Genomic DNA, 21,047 nt, shown 5'->3' with positions numbered 1-21,047 from the left:
GGAAGTGTACCCACCCATAGGGGCAAAGCAGGAAGTGTACCCACCCATAGGGGCAAAGCAGGAAGTGTACCCACCCATAGGGGCAAAGCAGGAAGTGTACCCACCCATAGGGGCAAAGCAGGAAGTGTACCCACCCATAGGGGCAAAGCAGGAAGTGTACCCACCCATAGGGGCAAAGCAGGAAGTGTACCCACACATAGGGGCAAAGCAGGAAGTGTACCCACCCATAGGGGCAAAGCAGGAAGTGTACCCACCCATAGGGGCAAAGCAGGAAGTGTACCCACCCATAGGGGCAAAGCAGGAAGTGTACCCACCCATAGGGGCAAAGCAGGAAGTGTACCCACCCATAGGGGCAAAGCAGGAAGTGCACCCATCAATATAAATCACATTCATTTTATTTGTCACATGCTTTGTAAACAACAGGTGTAGACTAACAGTGAAATGCTTACTTATGCTGTGGATTTGTTGATCCAACTCAATTGACATTACAATACGTACATTCTATTGCACGAGCCACATCAGGTAATATAATGTAAATGAACAACTCTACATTACCATGGAAATTATCGCATCACAATAACAGGCAGCCATTGCGAGTGTACCAGTCAAACTGACAGGGTAGTACCAAAGACAGTACAGTATGAAGAGGGGCCAAAACTGCTTATCCAAATAGATTTTTTCTATTTCTTAAAAAAATAGATTTACATTCTTATCTTATCCAAATATAAATCCCCGATGACACTTGTAACCGATGTTAGCTAGCTAATCTCATGCGTTAGAAACACGTCGTCGGGTCAAACGGTCGTCTCGCACCGAACTGCGCATGTGCCAACCGTCAATTCAAATGCACTCCTTCGATTAAAATCTTGTTTGACGAAAATGAAAAACTGTTTGTTTCCATGTTCATAAGCGTTCCCCGGAAGTCTCGCGATGTTACCCCTCTGGGTTTTTAGAAACTTTGTGGTTAGAGGGTCCAACTCCGTTCTATTCATAATATTTCTATGGTAGCAATGTGTGGAAGTGGGTGGTGCCAGAACATTGTTGATTTTTGCAAATTAAACTGTAGTTAATGTAGCCAGTCAACACGAGTAATTTTCCGTTGCAATCAAAGAGCAAAATATATAGGCAACAGTATGGCCACACTGAAAAGTAAGTCTGACCAAGAAATCAGGGAACTGTTGGACGAGTATGGAATTAAGCACGGGCCTATCGTTGGTAAGTCATGCTTTCATTTTTTAACGTTAACGATAGCTAGCTAAGCTTACCCAGCCCATAGCTGAATAATGTTTTAGCTAGCTACTGTAGCTAATAATTCCTAGCCTACTGAGTAGGCCTGCCTAATAAATAGACTAACGTTATGTTTATGACCAGACAGTCTCAAATGTATTGAGGGTATTATAATAGTCATGTAGCAATGGTTTCATTGCATTACTGAGCCACGTCTTAACATTTCTGCATTTTTGGAGACACTACAAGACCCCTATATGAAAAGAAGCTAAAAGAGGCCATGGCCAAAGACAAGAAAGTCACAAAACCATCCTCAGACAAAACCTTCTACAGAGAAGAGCGTAAGTTCTACAGGCATGATAACACAATGCTACATTATGCATACATATACTATCTTTAGACTGAGCTAAGTGGAAATCAGGAAATATATATATTTTTTGTCGTTTAGCAGAGGCTTTTATCCAGTGACTTACAGGAGCAATGAGGGTTAAGTGCCTTGCTCAAGGGCACAGAGACAGTTTTTCTTTCTTCATTTCAGAGGAAGAAGTCACTTACGTTACCTATCGGACACCAGTAAGTATCCAACCTTGGGTTGATTCATTTGTTCACAGTTGCTTCTACATTGTAAATATGAATTTGTTCTTAACTGACTTGCCTAGTTAATTGAAAAATAAACACATAATTATAGCTGGAAAATCAAACCGTCTTACCATCAATATTCTTCTGTTTCTCATATTTGCAGGTTATAAGCGAAGGGCCTTCTGGAGATGGAAAACCCTACATGAGGTCAAGACCAGAGTACAGTGAGATGGACTTTGTGGATGAGTACGTTTGTTTACAGATTTTTTTGTTATCCAGTGTTTTTTTCTTAATGGTCAGTTGATTTTAAAGTGGACCAATAAAAACGAATCCCCTTGTTTCTCTCTCCTTTGCAGAAAACTCTATTCGAGATCAAGACCAGAGTACAGCAGTGGAAGGCAATACGTTGATGAGTGAGTCTCTTGTTTTGAAAGATTTCAAATTGTTTATGTATAATAATGTTTTCATTAGCTTGGTCCCAGATCTGTTTTTTTTATGCTGTCTTGCCAAGTCCTATGGTCGTTGTCATGCCGACAAGAACCATATGAGTTGGCAATACTTGACAAACAGATACTAAAACTATGCTAATGTTCAGGGATGTGATTCCTACTGTTCTGACATTTATCCTCCATTCATATTCCGTGCCTTCAGAAGGTATTCATACCCCTCGACTTATTCCACATTGTTGAATTCAGCCGGAATTCAAAATGGATTAAATATATTTTTTTTTTACTCACCCATCTACACACAATACCCCATAATGACAAAGTGTAAACACATTTTGAGCCATTTTTTGCATATGTATTAAATTAAATACAGAAATCTAATTTTACATAAGTATTCACACCCCTGAGTCAAAACATGTTAGAATCACCTGTGGCAGCGATTACAGCTGTGAGTCTTTCTGGGTAAGTCTTAAGCTCTTTGCACACCTTGATTGTACAATGTTTTCCCATTATTCTTTTCAAAATTCTTTAAGCTCTGTCAAATGAGTTGTTGATCATTGCTCGGCAACCATTTAAGTCTTGCCATAGATTTTAAGCAGATTTAAGTCAAAACTGTAACTTGGCCACTCAGGAATATTCACTTTCTTCTTGGTAAGCAACGCCAGTGTAGATTTAGCCTTGATTCAGGTTGTCTTGCTAAAAGGTGAATTAGTCTCCCAGTGGATAGCAAACTGAAACCAGGTTTTCCTCTAGTTTTGCCTGTACTTAGCGCCATTCAGTAAACATTTTTATAAAAGTGTAAAAAACTCCCCCATCCTTAACGATTACAACCATACCTATAATATGATGCAGCCACCACTATGCTTGAAAATATGGAGAATGGTACTCAATGTGTTATGGAAAGTTTTCTATTCTGTATAGGCTTCCTTCTTTTCACAGTGAATTAGGTTAGTATTGTTGATCTATCCTCAGTTTTCTCCTATCACAGCCATTAAACTCTGTTTTAAAGTCACCATTGGTCTCATGGTTAAATCCCTTTGCGGTTTCCTTCCTCTCCGGCAACTGAGTTAGGAAGGATGCCTGTATCTTATTAGTGACTGGGTGTATTGATACAACATCCAAAGTGTAATAAATAACTTCACCATGCTCAAAGGGGGTATTCAATGTCTGCTTTAAAAAAAAAAAAATGTACCCATCTAGCAATAGGTGTCCTTCTCTGTGAGGCATTGGAAAACCTCCCTGGTCTTTGTGGTTGAATCTGTGTTTTGAAATTCACTTCTCGAATGAGGGACCTTACACTTATGTGTGGGGTACAGAGATGAGGTAGTCATTCAAAAATCATGTTCAACAATTACTGCACATAGTAAGTCCATGCAGCTTATGTGACTTGTTAAGCCCATTTTTACTCCTGAACTGATTTAGGCTTGAATACTTATTGACTGAAGATATTTCAGCTTTTCCTTTTATTATTTGTAAAAAGAATATATAAAAAAACATATTCCACCCTCACATGTGGTATTGTGTGTAGGCCAATGACACATCTCAATGGAATCCATTTTAAATTCAGGCTGTAACACAACAACATGTGGGGAAAGTCAAGGGGTGTGAATACTTTCTAGAAGGTTCTGTAAAACATTAAGAACACTCTTTCCATGACAGCGTTCACCTAGTCAGTCTTATCATCCTTTATTGATGTCCCCTGTTAAATCCACTCCAATCAGTGTAGATGAAGGGGAGGAGACGGGTTAAAGAAGTATTTTGAAGCATTGAGATTAAATGAGACATGGATTGTGTATCATTCAGAGGGTGAATGGTCAAGACAAAAGATTAAAGTGGCCTTGAACGTGTTTTGGTAGTAGATGCCAAATGCACCGGTTTATCAGGACTGCAACGCTGTGGTTGTTATTCCACACTCAACGGTTTCCTGTGTGTGTCAAGAATGGTCCACCAACCCAAAGGACATCCAGCCAACTTGACACAACTGTGAGGAAGCATTGCAGTCAACCACACCTTAATCGGGGAGGACGGGCTCGCGGTAATGGCTGGAGCAGAATAAGTGGAATGATATCAAATACATCAAACACATGGTTTCCATGCGTCTGATGTCATTCGCGCCGTTCCAGACATTATTATGAGCCGTCCTCCCCTCAGCAGCCTCCACTGCAGTCAACATGGACCAGCATCCCGGTGGAAAGCTTTTGACACCTTGTAGAGTCCATGTCCCCGACGAATTAAGGCTGTTCTGAAGGGAGGGGTACAACCTAATATTAGGAAGTTGTTCATAATGTTTGGTATACTCAGTGTATATGGAAACTGACCCTAGCTAAGAGCCTGCTTTTCTATGTTCTGATCACATACCTGAATATAGTCATGTGAGACTAACCCCCCCCCCCTTTTCAGGCCCCATGTCTACAACACACCATCATACTCATCCTACTCCAAACCAACGCCTGTGGTGAAGTCTGGAGGTGTCGTTGTAAAGGAGGAAAAAAAAGAGAGTTCTGGGAGACTGGTCCCTCTCTGGATCCAGTTTCTGGTCTTCCTGATCGTAGCCGGGTTCCTCTACTTCATATTTATCAACATGGAGTCCGTAGAGAGTAGCCCCTTTAACAGAATCCAATGATCACATTTTTACAAAATATGGGATAAGTTCATTAGACAGAACATTTTAAAGAAAACAGTCCAAAATGGAAGTAAAACAAAAAAAAATAACTCGTCCAATAATAAAATCACAAATTTTCTGTTGGACGTTTTTAAAACGTTTTGCTACGGTGTGAATGAATACGTCCCAGTGTTCATATTTTGACAGATGAATTATGGAAATCCAATGCCTGTCGTCATTCTTTGTGCTTGTGGTTTATATAAAAAGGTGACTTGACATTGGATTCTGCCAAAGGAAAGCCAGAACATTTCCTCCCGTCCAGACTTGTATTTAGTTACTAGATGATGTATAGTATTCTGTTATCATACAACTATGTTACCAAAATAGGACGCTTCTACTAAGGGTAATAGTACTGTGAGAAAGTGTCATCACTATCTTCATCATCTCCCAAAAAATGTAGTGTCCACAGCTCATAGTAAATACATCTACCACATATATATATAGTATCAAATCAGAAATACACTATATACACAAAGGTATGTGGTCACCTCTTCAAATTGTTGTATTTGTTGCTGATGGGTATAAAATTGAGCACACCGCCATGCAATCTCCATAGACAAACAGTAGAATGGCCACTTTCAACATCAGTTCCTCAAATTTTTGCCCTGTTAGTGCTGCCCCAGTTAACTATAAGTGCTGTTATTGTGAAGTGGAAACGTCTAGGAGCAACAGCGCCTCAGCCAGAAAGTGTTAGGCTACACAAGTTCACAGAACGGGACCTGAGTGCTGAAGCGCCTAGAGTGTAAAAATCGTCTGTCCTCGGTTGCAACACTCACTATTCGAGTTCCAAACTGCCTCTGGAAGCAACATCAGCACAAGACATGTTCGTCAGGAGCTTCATGAAATTGGTTTCCATGGCCGAGCAGCCGCACACAAGTATAAAGCTCACGGCCATTGGACTGAAGCAGTGGAAATCAGTTCTCTGAAGTGATGAATCACACTTCACCATCTGGGTTTGGCGGGTGCCAGATCGCTACCTGCCCCAATGCATAGTGCCAACTGTAAAGTTTGGTGGATGAGGAATAATTGTCAGGGGCTGTTTTTCATGGTTCTAGTCCCCTTAATTCCAGTGAGGGGAAATCTTAACGCTACAGCATACAATGATATTCTAGATCATTCTGTGTTTCCAACTTTGTGGCAACAGTTTGGGGAAGGCCCTTACCTGTTTCAACATGACAATGCCCCTGTGCACCAAGCGAGGTCCATACAGAAATGGTTTGTCGACATCGGTGTGGAAGAACTTGACTGGCCTACACAGAGCCCTGACCTCAACCACATCGAACACCTTTGGGATAAGGCCGACTGCGAGCAAGGCCTAATCGCCCAACCTCACTAATCCTTGTGGCTGAATGGAAGCAAGTCCCTGCAGTAATGTTCCAACATCTTGTGGAAAGCCTTCCCAGAAGAGTGGAGGCTGTTATAGCAGCAAAGGGAGGACCAACTCCATATTAATATCCGTGATATTGGAAAGAGATGTCCGACAAACAGGTGTCCACATACTTTTGGTCATGTAGTGTATTATGATTTGGTAATGGCTATTTGTGTAAATGTCCTGACACAATGTGCTATCTAGTTGTATAGTCTGGCTTAGTCAGCCATACGCAGTATCCTCATATTCTCTCTGCATCCTGGGGGGGTTATACTACACATCAGCAACAATGACTCTTGGCTAACTATTGTGAAAAACTGTATTTATTTGGAAGATAAGCTTGAAATGGGCATGGTCTAATTGAATCAAAAACACAAGTTAAGCTTTCTTCATGAACATGAAAATCAATTGTTATTTTTGGTTGTTTTAAATGACATTAAAGTTCTAAATTCCGAGTTTCTAAATGGCATTAAAGTTCTAAATTCCAAGGTTCTAAATGGCATTAAAGTTGAAAATGAAGTGCCTTAGCATTTTGACCTGTTAATGGTTCCATTCGGACTATTATACAAATGCAATTGCTGTGACAGGTGTATTGTCATTCAAATGTTCAGTGTGGGAGGTGGTTCTGTTAATTGTCTTATGGTGACGTCACGAGTACATGTTTCTACACCTGCAGTATCATTTGTAATACTCACTTTGATGTTACCATACACTTGTCTGTTTTTTATCAGAGATCACTTTGGTCACACAAGAATGTTTATTGAGCACAGGCCGTGTCCCATACGGCACCCTATTCCCTATGTAGTGCACTACTTTTGTAGTGGGAATAAATAGGATGCAGTCTACAAGTAAATACTTTTCAGCGAGACAGTAACTGTTCACATATTTTCTATCCAGCCATTTTGAGTCATTCCTATGAATCTCCCAACTTTAAAATAAATGTTTCTGTATCAAACAGAATTTCTGTCATTTCTTTCTTTAAAATGATTGAATACAGGTTAGTAAGAGAATAAAATGTGATCACAGAATATAAATATTTTTTATTTATTCCCAGCAACATACGGTGAACAGAACTTAGTGATAGCGGCGAATGTGGTAACTGAGTGAAATATAAAACCCTGACACCCATAGATACTAGATACTAAAGGGCAAACTTTATCTACTGAAGATGGACATCGGCTAGTCAGTCTACTAGAGATGGACATCAGCTAGTCAGTCTCTAGTGGAGATGGACATCAGCTAGTCTACTAGAGATGGACATCAGCTAGTCAGTCTCTAGTGGAGATGGACATCAGCTAGTCAGTCTTGTGGAAATCAACTAGTCAGTCTCTAGTGGAGATGGACATCAGCTAGTCAGTCTACTAGAGATGGACATCAGCTAGTCAGTCTCTAGTGGAGATGGACATCAGCTAGTCAGTCTTGTGGAAATCAACTAGTCAGTCTCTAGTGGAGATGGACATCAGCTAGTCAGTCTACTAGAGATGGACATCAGCTAGTCAGTCTCTAGTGGAGATGGACATCAGCTAGTCAGTCTTGTGGAAATCAACTAGTCAGTCTCTAGTGGAGATGGACATCAGCTAGTCAGTCTCTAGTGGAGATGGACATCAGCTAGTCAGTCTAGTGGAGATGGACATCAGCTTGTCAGTCTCTAGTGGAGATGGACATCAGCTAGTCAGTCCTCTAGTGGAAATGTATATCAGCTAGTCAGTCTCTAGTGGAGATGGACATCAGCTAGTCAGTCTACTAGAGATGGACATCAGCTAGTCAGTCTCTAGTGGAGATGGACATCAGCTAGTCAGTCTACTAGAGATGGACATCAGCTAGTCAGTCTCTAGTGGAGATGGACATCAGCTAGTCAGTCTCTAGTGGAGATGGACATCAGCTAGTCAGTCTCTAGTGGAGATGGACATCAGCTAGTCAGTCTCTAGTGGAGATGGACATCAGCTAGTCAGTCTCTAGTGGAGATGGACATCAGCTAGTCAGTCTCTAGTGGAGATGGACATCAGCTAGTCAGTCTCTAGTGGAGATGGACATCAGCTAGTCAGTATCTAGTGGAGATGGACATCAGCTAGTCAGTCTCTAGTGGAGATGGACATCAGCTAGTCAGTCTCTAGTGGAGATGGACATCAGCTAGTCAGTCTCTAGTGGAGATGGACATCAGCTAGTCAGTCTCTAGTGGAGATGGACATCAGCTAGTCAGTCTTGTGGAAATCAACTAGTCAGTCTCTAGTGGAGATGGACATCAGCTAGTCAGTCTACTAGAGATGGACATCAGCTAGTCAGTCTCTAGTGGAGATGGACATCAGCTAGTCAGTCTTGTGGAAATCAACTAGTCAGTCTCTAGTGGAGATGGACATCAGCTAGTCAGTCTCTAGTGGAGATGGACATCAGCTAGTCAGTCTAGTGGAGATGGACATCAGCTTGTCAGTCTCTAGTGGAGATGGACATCAGCTAGTCAGTCCTCTAGTGGAAATGTATATCAGCTAGTCAGTCTCTAGTGGAGATGGACATCAGCTAGTCAGTCTACTAGAGATGGACATCAGCTAGTCAGTCTCTAGTGGAGATGGACATCAGCTAGTCAGTCTACTAGAGATGGACATCAGCTAGTCAGTCTCTAGTGGAGATGGACATCAGCTAGTCAGTCTCTAGTGGAGATGGACATCAGCTAGTCAGTCTCTAGTGGAGATGGACATCAGCTAGTCAGTCTCTAGTGGAGATGGACATCAGCTAGTCAGTCTCTAGTGGAGATGGACATCAGCTAGTCAGTCTCTAGTGGAGATGGACATCAGCTAGTCAGTCTCTAGTGGAGATGGACATCAGCTAGTCAGTCCTCTAGTGGAGATGGACATCAGCTAGTCAGTCCTCTAGTGGAGATGGACATCAGCTAGTCAGTCTCTAGTGGAGATGGACATCAGCTAGTCAGTCCTCTAGTGGAGATGGACATCAGCTAGTCAGTCCTCTAGTGGAGATGGACATCAGCTAGTAAGTCCCTAGTGGAGATGGACATCAGCTAGTCAGTCTCTAGTGGAGATTGCCATCAGCTAGTCAGTCTACTAGAGATGGACATCAGCTAGTCAGTCTCTAGTGGAGATGGACTTCAGCTAGTCAGTCTCTAGTGGAGATGGACATCAGCAAGTCAGTCTCTACGGGAGATGGACATCAATTAGTCTTGCAAATTCTAACTTCCAGATCGATCTGATCCTGGGCTTCCGAGGCTACATCATAACTACCAGCAAGATGATCCCAGCTCTGTTTGTGCTACCCCTCCTAACTATGGTCGCTTGGGTCACCTCTACTGAAACATAACTACACATTTATCTCACTAATCATGGACTGTTATTTGTGAAAACAACAATTCATGATCCTTGATGTAGCCTCCTGTTAATTTACAATTGTGTAAAATAAAAATAAATGGATTAAACGAATAAATAGTGTAAATACACAACGTATTAACAAGAGACATGAAGAGAACAAATTGATTTCACAGTCAAAGCTTTGTCTGAATACCAGTATCATCAAAAACGGCTAGCCTGGTCCCAGATCTGTTTATGCCATGTTGCGCACTCCTGTGGTCATTGTCTTACCAACCGTGGCAAAACAGCACAAACTGATCTGGGACCAGGCTATCAAACTACTCCACCAATCAGGAGTGGTTGCTGCCAGACTGAAAGCATCCATCCACATGCTTACAAACCGAAACAGTTCGGAAGTTTGTGTTTATATTATGACAATTGTGACGTTTTTGAATGTTGTTCATGCACACATTTTTTTTAGGCGAACCGAACACCTTCGTCGGTGATTGATCAATAGCAGAGATTATTCCGTAAAGTCTGTTATCATTCAACGAGAGACGACGTTTGCGATTCCAATTCATAAAAGAGACCCTCGCCTTATGCCCTTGGGGGAATCCCCGTCACCATCTTGGAGGGCGGTCCAAATGATTAGCAAGGGAAGTTTGCAACGTCAGCCCCTCGTTTTTAGACGAGTGTTTGTAATCTATGTATGCTTGTGTTCCCTCATGTGCTTTATGTATTGATTTGTTGTTAATAAAAAATCACATTTAAGTAAAATTTTAAAAAAGCTTGTGTACAATCATGTTCACTTCGGGGCCTGAAACTCCCCATAATTCAATTCGCGGCGATTGTACATCCACTAAGAAAAGTATGCCAAAAATTAAAACAACATATGGAGTCAACATACACGTGTAAGTAAAAACGAATGTTAAATAAGTCAGAAATTGTGCTACTAATGCAGATTTCTTTAGTTACTGTATCTTAGATTAATTCAGACTATTGTGAGGAAGTGTATACTGGCAACGGCGCCTCAAACTGGACAAACAGTACTACTGCCTCTTGTTTTTCAAGCGAAGGTCTTTTAAGGGAGTACGCGACCACACTCGTTCGGTTGCCTTGCCGAACTGAAGTATGCTGACGCCTTAAAGTGAATCAATCTTCAGTCCAACAAGTGTCCGCTGTTCTCTTGTTGAGGTCAATAGTGAAAAAGTTTAACTGACCGTCAGTCTTATTCAACCATCATTTAACAATTAAAATCATTGGCATTGGAACTTAGTGCTCAGTCAAATTCATGTCCAGTCTCTTCAGTTGTAGCTGATTTTTTGTCATGAGAACTGGCCTAGAAAAGCCAAAGTGTCCCATAGGGTCATTGTCCTTTTATAGTTAGTTGATTGTAGTGTTCATTACAGTGTGCCTGGTATATGTATGATGGCTTAACATATCTACCTACAAGTGTTGCTGTCATGTTCTAATGCAGGATTCTACCAGGTTCTAGTAGATGCCTTGTGTATGTATAACGGATGTGAAATGGCTAGCTTAGTTAGCGGTGGCGTGCGCTAAATAGCGTTTCAATCGGTGACGTCACTTGCTCTGAGACTTTGAAGTAGTAGTTCCCCTTGCTCTATTTCTATTCTACTGTTCTATTTCTATTCTACTATTCTATTTCTATTCTACTATTCTATTTCTATTCTACTATTCTATTTCTATTCTACTATTCTATTTCTATTCTACTATTTTGGGGGAAGTTGATCCGAGGGCTTCATCCCTGCCGTAGATGCTGACTGACCTGCCCTCACCTCTGATGGAGACAGGAAGCGGTTGGCTCTCCCGGGACACGAAGATTCTCCCGTCAAGCTGGACCATATAGAGGCAGTAATAGTAGCCCTCGTTGGAGAGCTGTGCGTTTGAGAAGCTGAAGGTGACAGCGGGAGTGAGGGCGGGCAGCGACTGGCGTACCGTGTCGTTGGAACGGATCAGACGCAGCTGGAAGGAACCTCAATAAAGGAAATAAAACAATTGTGTTATCCTGGATAGTTTTTGTAAATGTAGCTATGTACTGCTTGTTCTTGCCTATATGGGACGGTTTTCCTGAGACAGCTTAGCACTAGACTAAAAAGCTTTCTTATTGGAGAATCTCCATTGAAATGGCTATTTAGTCCAGGCCTAGGCTTAATATCAAAATAAACCAGACCAATTAGTATTATTATGATTTTTTTTATTTTTATAAATCAAATCAATTAATGTATCAATCAATTAAGCTACCTCCAGGATACTGCTTCTCACTGAAGCAGGTGATGTTGAAGCTGTGGCCTTTGATGCCAGAGCCTGTGGGAGCCTCGGTGGACGTGTTGTACCAGTGCCGAGGGGTGAGCAGCTCCACTGACGAGATGGGGTTGTGGATCAATTTGACCCGTCATTGAGTTTCAGGACAGATCAAAATGACAAAAAAAACAAAGTCAGTCGTTTTCTTCTTTGTTACTGGAAAAGATGTCAGGATCTCATGACAAAACCAAAATGATAAAAGATAAGTTCAGTAGGGAGAACAGAGTGAAACGAGGCAGTACTACCTGTCCTGAACTCGTCCAATAAACATATTTTAAAAGTTGTCCCTTTTTATGTGTCAAAAACATTTCTCTACATTGTGCCCTAATGAACTTTAAAGCATACTATAGTAAATCCCTTTTTCCTCTTCCATTGGAGCAAATCCCTTCCATCTTCCTCTAACTGAACAGGCCCTAGATGATTCACCCACAGTGATGTTGATAGAGTTGCTGGGTGGAGAGCTAAGCATGGAGGAGGAGGGAGGGATACCCTTGATCCTGTACAGACAGCTATAGCTGCCCTGTTGAGTCTTCTGGTTTGACGGAGTAAACTCCACCCTGGACTGGGCAAAGGCCACCTGCTGAGTCCTCAACGGGGTGGCTGTGCCTCTCTTATACAGGTGGAAGTCATTCAGGTGGTGGCTCGGTAGCACAGTACAGCTGAAGCGAACCACCTCCCCGGGAGATAAGACGGTGTGAGGGGAGAGCAAGGGACAGGGTGGGCATCGACAGTGTACCTGTCAGGGAGACAGAAAAAGTATTCAGAAAGTATTCAGACCCCTTGACTTATTCCACATTTTGTTATGTTACAGCCTGAATTCAAAATGGATTCAATTGATCTTTTTTCCTCACCAATCTACACACAATACCCCATAATTAAAAATGTTTTTAGAAAATGTTGCCTATTTATTGACAATGAAATACTGAAATCTCATTTACAATGAGATTTTCACACCCCTGAGTCAATACATGTTAGAATCAGCTTTGGCAGAGATTACAGCTGTGAGGTCTTTCTGGGTAGTACTCGAAGAACATTCTACAACTGGATTGTGCAACATTCGCCCATTATTCGTTTGAAAATGATTCAATCTCTTGTCAAATTGGTTGTTGATCATTGCTAGACAACCATTTTGACGTCTTGCCATAGATTTAAAAACTCTACAGGATTGGTGGGTCCCCCACTGGATGGTTGAGCTAACATAGGCTAATGTGATTAGCATGAGGTTGTAAGTAACACAAACATTTCCCAGGACATAGACATATCTGATATTGGCAGAAAGCTTAAATTGTTGTTAATTCAACTGCACTGTCCAATTTGCAGTAGCTATTACAGTGAAAGAATACCATGCTATTGTTTGAGGAGAGTGCACAATTATGAACTTGAAAAGTTATTAATAAACCAATTAGGTACATTTGGGTAGTCTTGATACAACATTTTGAACAGAAATATAATGGTTAATTGGATTAGTCTAAAACGGTGCGCATACACTGCTGCCATCTAGTGGCTAAACTCAAAATTGCACCTAGGCTGGAATAATACATTATGGCCTTTCTTTTGCATTTCAAAGATGGTACAACAAAAAATACAAAACATGGTTGGTTTTTTCTTTGTATCATCTTTTACCCGATCTAATGTGTTATATTCTCCTACATTAATTTCACATTTACACAAACTTTAAAGTGTTTCCTTTCAAATGGTATCAATAATATGAGTATCCTTGCTTCAGTTCCTAAGCTACAGGCAGTTAGATTCGCGTGTCATTTCAGGTGAAAATTGAAAAAAAGGGGGACGGATTCTTAAGAGGTAGATTTAAGTCAAAACTGTAACTCGGCCACTCAGAAGTATTCACTGCCTTCTTGATGAGCAACCTCAGTGTAGATTTGGCCTTGTGTTTTAGGTTATTGTCCTGATGAAAGGTGAATTTATTTCCCGGTGTCTGGTGGAAAGCAGACTGAACCAGGTTTTCCTCTAGGATTTTGCTTGTGCTAAGCTCCATTCCGTTTCTTTTTTTTCTTGAAACTCCCCAGTACTTAACAAATACAAGCATACCCATAACATGGTGCAGCTACCACTATGCGTAAAAATATGGAGAGTGGTACTCAGTACTCATGTGTTGTGTTGTATTTGCCCCAAATGTAACATTTTGTATTCAGGACAAAAAAAATTATTGCTTTGCCACATTTTTTGCAGTATTACTTCAGTCCCTTGTTGCAAACGGGATGCATTTTAAAAAAATTCTATACACAGGATTCCTTTTTAATTCTGTCAATTAGGTTTTATTGTGGAGTAACTACAATGTTGTTGATCCATCCTCAGTTTCCTCCTATCAAAGCCGTTAAACTCTGTAACTATTTTAAAATTCACCACTGGCCTCATGGTGAAATCCTTGTGCAGTTTCCTTCCTCACAGGCATCTGAGTTACACCTGTATCTTTTTAGTAACTGGGTATGTTCATACACCATCCAAAGTGTAATTAAATAACTTCAACCTGCTCTAAGGGATATTTTTTTTTACCCATCTACCAAATAGGTGATCTTCTTTGCGAGGTTTTGGAAACCTCCCCCCTCCTGGTCTTTGTGGTTGAATCAGTGTTTCACTGAATGAATGACGTCAATTGATGAATGGGTGAAAACCAGATAGAAACTGAAAATTGTGCACATGACTTCACAAATATATTTGAACAAACTGAATAATGATGATTGAGTTTAGAACAACAGTGTAAGAATTGTCCTTCCTCTGTCCCATGTGCACAAAGGCTCACACCTGGACAAATACACGTTTTTTTTTTTTTTTACTTTGTCAGAAGAAGCTGTAACTGGACTGTAGAATATGACTAACTATAACTGTTGTTACACTATAATGTTTTTAAAAGATAAACTAAAATGTTATTCATTTTTCATTAAATTCTTACTGTAAAATAGGTGTGTTGACTGAATATACGCGATTGGTGTCTGCTAAATGAATGAGTCGATGACGCAGCCATATATCCTCGGTTACTAAGCAAAGATAAATACAACTCAAAACATGCTATTCTGTTCTTTTGAAATACATCGTCTTAGTATCCATGTTTTTTTATGACCTTCCTAAATGAAAGCCTCATATGGAGGCAGACAATGTGGTCTTGAATAGAGTGAGGGGTGCAGTGAAATACATATAAAGACTCGTCTGGTCTCTTTGAAGCGAGAGGAATTCAACAAGAGCCCCATGTATTCTTTCACAATAGCTGGCCTTATGTTATCTGCAGTTTTGCGCTGGGTACTGTCCCACTCCATGATAGACGAGCAACCACTCTTTGTTATTTTATCGTCAGTCCACGTGAGGTGTAATTGCGCCATTACTCAAGTTCTCTCAACTACCCGCCAGCTGATTCTTTTTGTCCGGATGCAGGACTATAGTGCGAGAGGAGAGAGACTCTCAGACAGAAACATTCACAGCTCCATTCATTTACAAAGGGATAGTGCCAGGAATGGGTTTATCCTGCTGATGAATGAATGAATTATTATGTTATGTTACCGAACAGATGACAACAACAGAAAGTAGCATCTTGATTTACAGCATTTCCCTCACTCAGAGAAGAACATTTTTTGCAAAAGTAGCCCAATTAGCTGGAGGGATGGGGCATCTTCTTGTTACGCGGTGCTGAAGTTTCTAACTTCTGCCTGTCAAACCCATACAGCGCTGTGAAACCACTAAAATAATCCTAAATAAAATATCAACAAGAGAATGTAGAATGGAACCAGTCACATTTGAATTGAAATAACCAGATGTAATTGAAACGACCAAATGTCGGCCTTTAACCATCCAAATATTTCATGCAATATTCTGCCCATGTTGGGATTTGGCTTGCTTGATCTTCTCCCCTTTCGCTTCCCATTGACCAAAAATGAAATATATAATTCCATTATAATCATGAAGTGTACTCACAATTTCAATAAGCATTTTTCTACGGCTGGCCATGCTTTCCACCTGGCTACTCCTACCCCGGTCAACAGCAACTCGCCCAAGCCTTCCCCATTTCTCCTTCTGCCAAATCCATTCAGCTGATGTTCTGAAAGAGCTGCAAAATCTGGACCCCTACAAATCAGCCGGGCTAGACAATCTGGACCCTTTCTTTCTAAATTTATCTGCCGAAATTGTTGCCAATCGTTGGCTGGCCCTCGCTTCATACTCGTCGCCAAACCCACTGGCTCCATGTCATCTACAAGACCCTGCTAGGTAAAGTCCCCCCTTATCTCAGCTCGCTGGTCACCATAGCATCTCCCACCTGTAGCACACGCTCCAGCAGGTATATCTCTCTAGTCACCCCCAAAACCAATTCTTTCTTTGGCCGCCTCTCCTTCCAGTTCTCTGCTGCCAATGACTGGAACTGACTACAAAAATCTCTGAAACTGGAAACACTTATCTCCCTCACTAGCTTTAAGCACCAACTGTCCGAGCAGCTCACAGATTACTGCACCTGTACATAGCCCACCTATAATTTAGCCCAAACAACTACCTCTTTCCCAACTGTATTTAATTAATTAATTTTGCTCCTTTGCACCCCATTATTTTTATTTCTTTGCACATTCTTCCATTGCAAAACTACCATTCCAGTGTTTTACTTGCTATATTGTATTTACTTTGCCACCATGGCCTTTTTTGCCTTTACCTCCCTTCTCACCTCATTTGCTCACATTGTATATAGACTTGTTTATACTGTATTATTGACTGTATGTTTGTTTTACTCCATGTGTAACTGTGTCGTTGTATCTGTCGAACTGCTTTGCTTTATCTTGGCCAGGTCGCAATTGTAAATGAGAACTTGTTCTCAACTTGCCTAACTGGTTAAATAAAGGTGAAATAAATCAATAAAAAAAACAATTAGAAGTCAACCGATTATGATTTTAACACCGATACCGATTATTGGAAGACACACCAAAAAAAAGCCGATACCGATTAATCAGACGATTTTTATTTATTTATTTAATTTGCAATAATGACAATTACAACAATACTGATTGAACACTTATTTTAACTTAATATAATACATCAATAATCAATTTAGCCTCAAATAAATAATGAAACATGATCAATTTGGTTTAAATAATGCAAAAACAGTAGTGTTGGAGATGAAAGTAAAAGTACAATATGTGCCATGTAAAAAAAGCTAACATTTAAGTTCCTTGCTCAGAACATGAAAGCTGGTGGTTCCTTTTAACACGAGTCTTCAATATTCCCAGGTAAGAAGTTTTAGGTTGTAGTTATTATAGGAATTATAGCACTATTTCCCTCTATACCATTTGTATTTCATTAACCTTGGACTATTGGATGTTCTTATAGGCACTTTAGTATTGCCAGTGTAACAGTATAGCTTCCATCCCGCTCCTCGCCCCTACGTGGGCTCGAACCAGGAACACATCGACAACAGCCACACTCGAAGCATCGCTATCCATCGCTCCACAAAAGCCTTGCAGAGCAAGGGGAACAACTACTTCAAGGTCTCAGAGTGAGTGACGTCACCGTTTGAAACGCTTTTAGCCCGCACCCCGCTACCTAGCTAGCCATTTCACATCATTTACACCAGCCTAATCTCAGGAGTTGATAGGCTTGAAGTCATAAACAGCTCAATGCTTGAAGCACAGCAAAGAGCTGCTGGCAAAACGCACGAAAGTGCTGTTTGAATGAATGCTTACGAGCCTGCTGCTGCCTACCACCGCTCAGTCAGACTGCTCTATCAAATATCAAATCATAGACTTAATTATAACATAATAACACACAGAAATACGAGCCTTAGGTCAGTAATATGGTCAAATCCGGAAACTATCATTTCCGGAAACCAAAACTTTTATTATTTCAGTGAAATACGGAACCGTTTCGTATTTTATCTAACGGGTGGCATCCCTAAGTCTAAATATTCCTGTTACATTGCACAACCTTCAATGTTATGTCATAATTACGTAAAATTCTGGCAAATTAGTTTGCAACGAGTCAGGCGGCCCAAACTGTTGCATATACCCCGACTCTGCATGCAATGAACGCAATAGAAGTGACACAATTCCCCTAGTTTAATATTGCCTGCTAACCTGGATTTCTTTTAGCTAAATATGCAGGTTTAAAAATATATACTTCTGTGTATTAATTTTAAGAAAGCATTGATGTTTATGGTTAGGTACACATTGGTGCAACGACGGTGCTTTTTTCGGGAATGTGCTTGTTAAATCACCTGTTTGGCGAAGTAGGCTGTTATTCAATGATAAATTAACAGGCACCGCATCGATTATATGCAACGCAGGACAAGCTAGTTGAACTAGTAATATCATCAACCATGTGTAGTTAACTAGTGATTATGTTAAGATTGATAGTTTTTTATAAGATAAGTTTAATGCTAGCTAGCACCTTACCGTGGCTCCTTGCTGCACTCACTTAACAGGTAGTCAGCCTACCACGCAGTCTCCTCGTGGAGTACAACGATCGGTGACCAAAAATGACGATTACCGACTGTTATGAAAATTTGAAATCGGCCCTAATTAATCGACCATTCCGATTAATCGGTCGACCTCTACTCACAATTGCATGGCATGGTGATGATCTCTGCTCAGCTTCAAAAGCCCTTACTAATAAATGGAGTAGAAGTGCTCAAAGATGCCCTCTGGTGGTTTGAACGAGCATTAACGGCAAGCACTGTAACGCATACCGCACACTACACCATGGTATGATGCAACTATAAATTGAGGAAGCACTGTACAAACACATCACACACATATTATAAATTCTTAAAACATTACTATTGTTAATATGTATTACTTAATTACATTCCAACGTGGAAATGTTTTCTGTCCCATAACAACAACAAAAAACTATTTTAGGTGTCTTTACCTCCTGAAGCATGGCTTCCCCAGATCTGTTTAAACCATTTCAACTGATCTGGTACCAGGCTATACTCCTGGGACTCAGTCTCACCTGAACATTTCACCCCAGCGTCATTATCATGGGTGCAGGTGGGGTTCCCGTTGACGACCCTGGGACATTGCGTCAGGCTCGTCTCTTGGCCCGAACAGTTGACGATGCTTCAGCCAGATCTCTCCGGTGCCCCTTCCAAACGCAGCTCCACGGACGGCTTTATCAGCCAGCCCACAGTCCAGCTCCTTGCACAACACGTCAGCATCTGTCAGGTCCCAGCCTTCGTCACACACTGTCCCCCACTGATTCCCCTGGAGCAGCTCCACGCGCCCCGCACAGTCACTGTCCCCACGGACTAGACGGATGAACGAAAAGCCATCTGCAGCTGGAATTATTCTGAGTGACACACCGTCTGCACCTACCCCATCCCAAGTAACAAGAGCACAGCCTGTACAACAAGAGCACAGCCTGTACAACAAGAGCACAGCCTTTATGGGAACAGCAAGAGAAAGAGTGAGAAAAACTGTAAATTTGATCTCCAATCTTGACAATACTTCAGCAAAAGCAGTCATATTGATGTTAGCTGTTACAGTATCAGTACTCAAGGTTGTCTCTGATACTTAACTCATCACACAAGCATATTGAAATACTTAAACTAGCTCATTCTAAAATTAACAAATTATACCACACAGAAAATGTAAAAAAAAATATCGAATGATCACCGACCTACTAGTGTTGCAAGGTCAAGTAGAATATTCAGCATCTTTGTCATCATTTAATTTGACCGCAATTCGAGAGATGATTCTGCTGAAGTTGAGCTTTGATGCGGTTTTCGGGGGGGGGCGGTCTACTCAAACTGCACCCAAAAGTGGAGTGGAGACCTTCAACTTGAGACCACTATAGTTGACTAACTAGTCAAATTACCGTAATACTATCTGAAGGATTTCGGCGTGTTAGCCTGTAGTACAGCTGACTATAACATACCTACTCGCTGTCAGGCATCTAGCTACATGTCTTCAGTCACTGACACTGTTTGATCATGCCTGGTTAGTTTAGCTGGCTAACTTCAGGTCCGTCCCGGTCCTTCCTTTCACATTTCATAACGTATATCAAACATTATACAAAATATCAAACCGAGAAAACTACTCCCATGTCGTAACTATTCATATTCTTTAACTACAAAACCTTGTTTTAAAGAACGCGAAAGTTCTATAGTTAAAAGCATACATTATTATTAAATTATTCAATATGTAGATACAGTATTATTGGTCATCGATATATAATCACGTCAAGCTATCAGGGAATCCTTTCGAAAGATTTGTTTGAATTAAAAAAATAATCATTTAAAAAAATATTTCGGAAAAAACTAGCAAGACACATATCCGCCTGGCGTTGCATTTACGTAATTACGTACGAAATTATACCAGTGTTTTGGGAACTAAATTACCGTGAGCAACTATAGTGGAATCGGAGGTTCGCCTTCAAAATAAATGGCCGCCAATGAAACATGTAAACTGATTTTTAAATAATAGTGGAATCATGCCACAATTAGAGTAAATAATGGTGAACGAGTTTGGAATGTTGTTACATATATTCAACAAAACAAAATAATAAGTTAATTTTTTTACAAGAAAAATCTGTGCAAATCGCACTGTGGATGTATTTGGATTCAGAATTGCGTTGGGGGTTTATATGCCTAGTCCTTGATCATCAAATCAAATTGTATTGATCACTTACACATATTTAGTAGATGGGTGTAGCGAAATGCTTGTGTTCCTAGGTCCAACGGTGCAGTAGTATCTAACAATTCACAACAATACATACATCTAAAAAATAAAATAATGGAATTCAGAAATATATAAATATTAGGACAAGCGATGTCGGAGTGGCATTGACTAAAATACAGTAGAATAGAATACAGTATATACATATGAGATGAGTAAAGCAGTATGTAAACACTAGTAAAGTGACCTGCAGTTTTTGACTGTGCAGTTGCCAGTATGGTTTTAATTGTGGTCTTAATTGTGCATCTGTAAAAGTTTGTCAGGGTCTTACAAGCCAAGCCAAATTTCTTCAGCCTCCTGAGGTTGAAGAGGCTCTGTTGTGCCTTCTTCACCACACTGTCTGTGTGGGTGGACCATTTCAGTTCCATTACACATAATAGGGAAAGGGGGATACCTAGTCAGTTGTACAACTGAATGCATCTCCCATATTTACATATCCGAACAACTGCGCGTAAACGTAACTCGGGAAGTGGAGCAGAAACGTAG

The 21,047-nt window shown here is 40.7% G+C and overlaps 1 protein-coding gene and 1 long non-coding RNA gene across 3 annotated transcripts; one reads left to right on the top strand and one right to left on the bottom strand.

Annotated features, from left to right (window-relative positions):
- Window positions 1-908: 908 nt before the first annotated feature.
- On the top strand, window positions 909-7,243 carry LOC118360643 (emerin-like). The gene is made up of 6 exons (XM_035739901.2): window positions 909-1,215; window positions 1,467-1,568; window positions 1,766-1,800; window positions 1,970-2,052; window positions 2,163-2,219; window positions 4,653-7,243. Exons 1-6 carry the CDS (start codon window positions 1,134-1,136, stop codon window positions 4,873-4,875), a joined length of 582 nt encoding a protein of 193 aa, XP_035595794.1. The 5' UTR covers window positions 909-1,133; the 3' UTR covers window positions 4,876-7,243.
- A 4,723-nt stretch (window positions 7,244-11,966) lies between these two features.
- On the bottom strand, window positions 11,967-20,190 carry LOC127913148 (uncharacterized). 2 transcript variants are annotated; one of them, XR_008084897.1, is made up of 3 exons: window positions 19,504-20,190; window positions 18,838-19,265; window positions 11,967-12,634 (listed from the first exon to the last, which is right to left on the bottom strand). It is a non-coding gene; the product is annotated as an uncharacterized LOC127913148 (long non-coding RNA). The 2 variants fall into 2 exon arrangements; XR_008084898.1 differs by having other exon boundaries at window positions 18,838-19,195.
- Window positions 20,191-21,047: the final 857 nt, after the last annotated feature.

The sequence above is a fragment of the Oncorhynchus keta genome, chromosome 28 (genome assembly GCF_023373465.1).
Source record: "Oncorhynchus keta strain PuntledgeMale-10-30-2019 chromosome 28, Oket_V2, whole genome shotgun sequence".
Lineage (NCBI taxonomy): Eukaryota > Metazoa > Chordata > Actinopteri > Salmoniformes > Salmonidae > Oncorhynchus > Oncorhynchus keta.
Note: the sequence above shows the minus strand (reverse complement) of the source record. Positions and strands in the feature narration are given on the sequence as shown.

Bases quoted from the DNA above. Each gene is read 5' to 3' on its own strand.
- LOC118360643 (XM_035739901.2), top strand. From the start codon at position 1,134: ATGGCCACACTGAAAAGTAAGTCTGACCAAGAAATCAGGGAACTGTTG. The intron at 2,053-2,162 runs GTACGTTTGTTT...TCTCCTTTGCAG, and splicing joins GAGATGGACTTTGTGGATGA to AAAACTCTATTCGAGATCAA. The intron at 2,220-4,652 runs GTGAGTCTCTTG...CCCCCTTTTCAG, and splicing joins GGAAGGCAATACGTTGATGA to GCCCCATGTCTACAACACAC.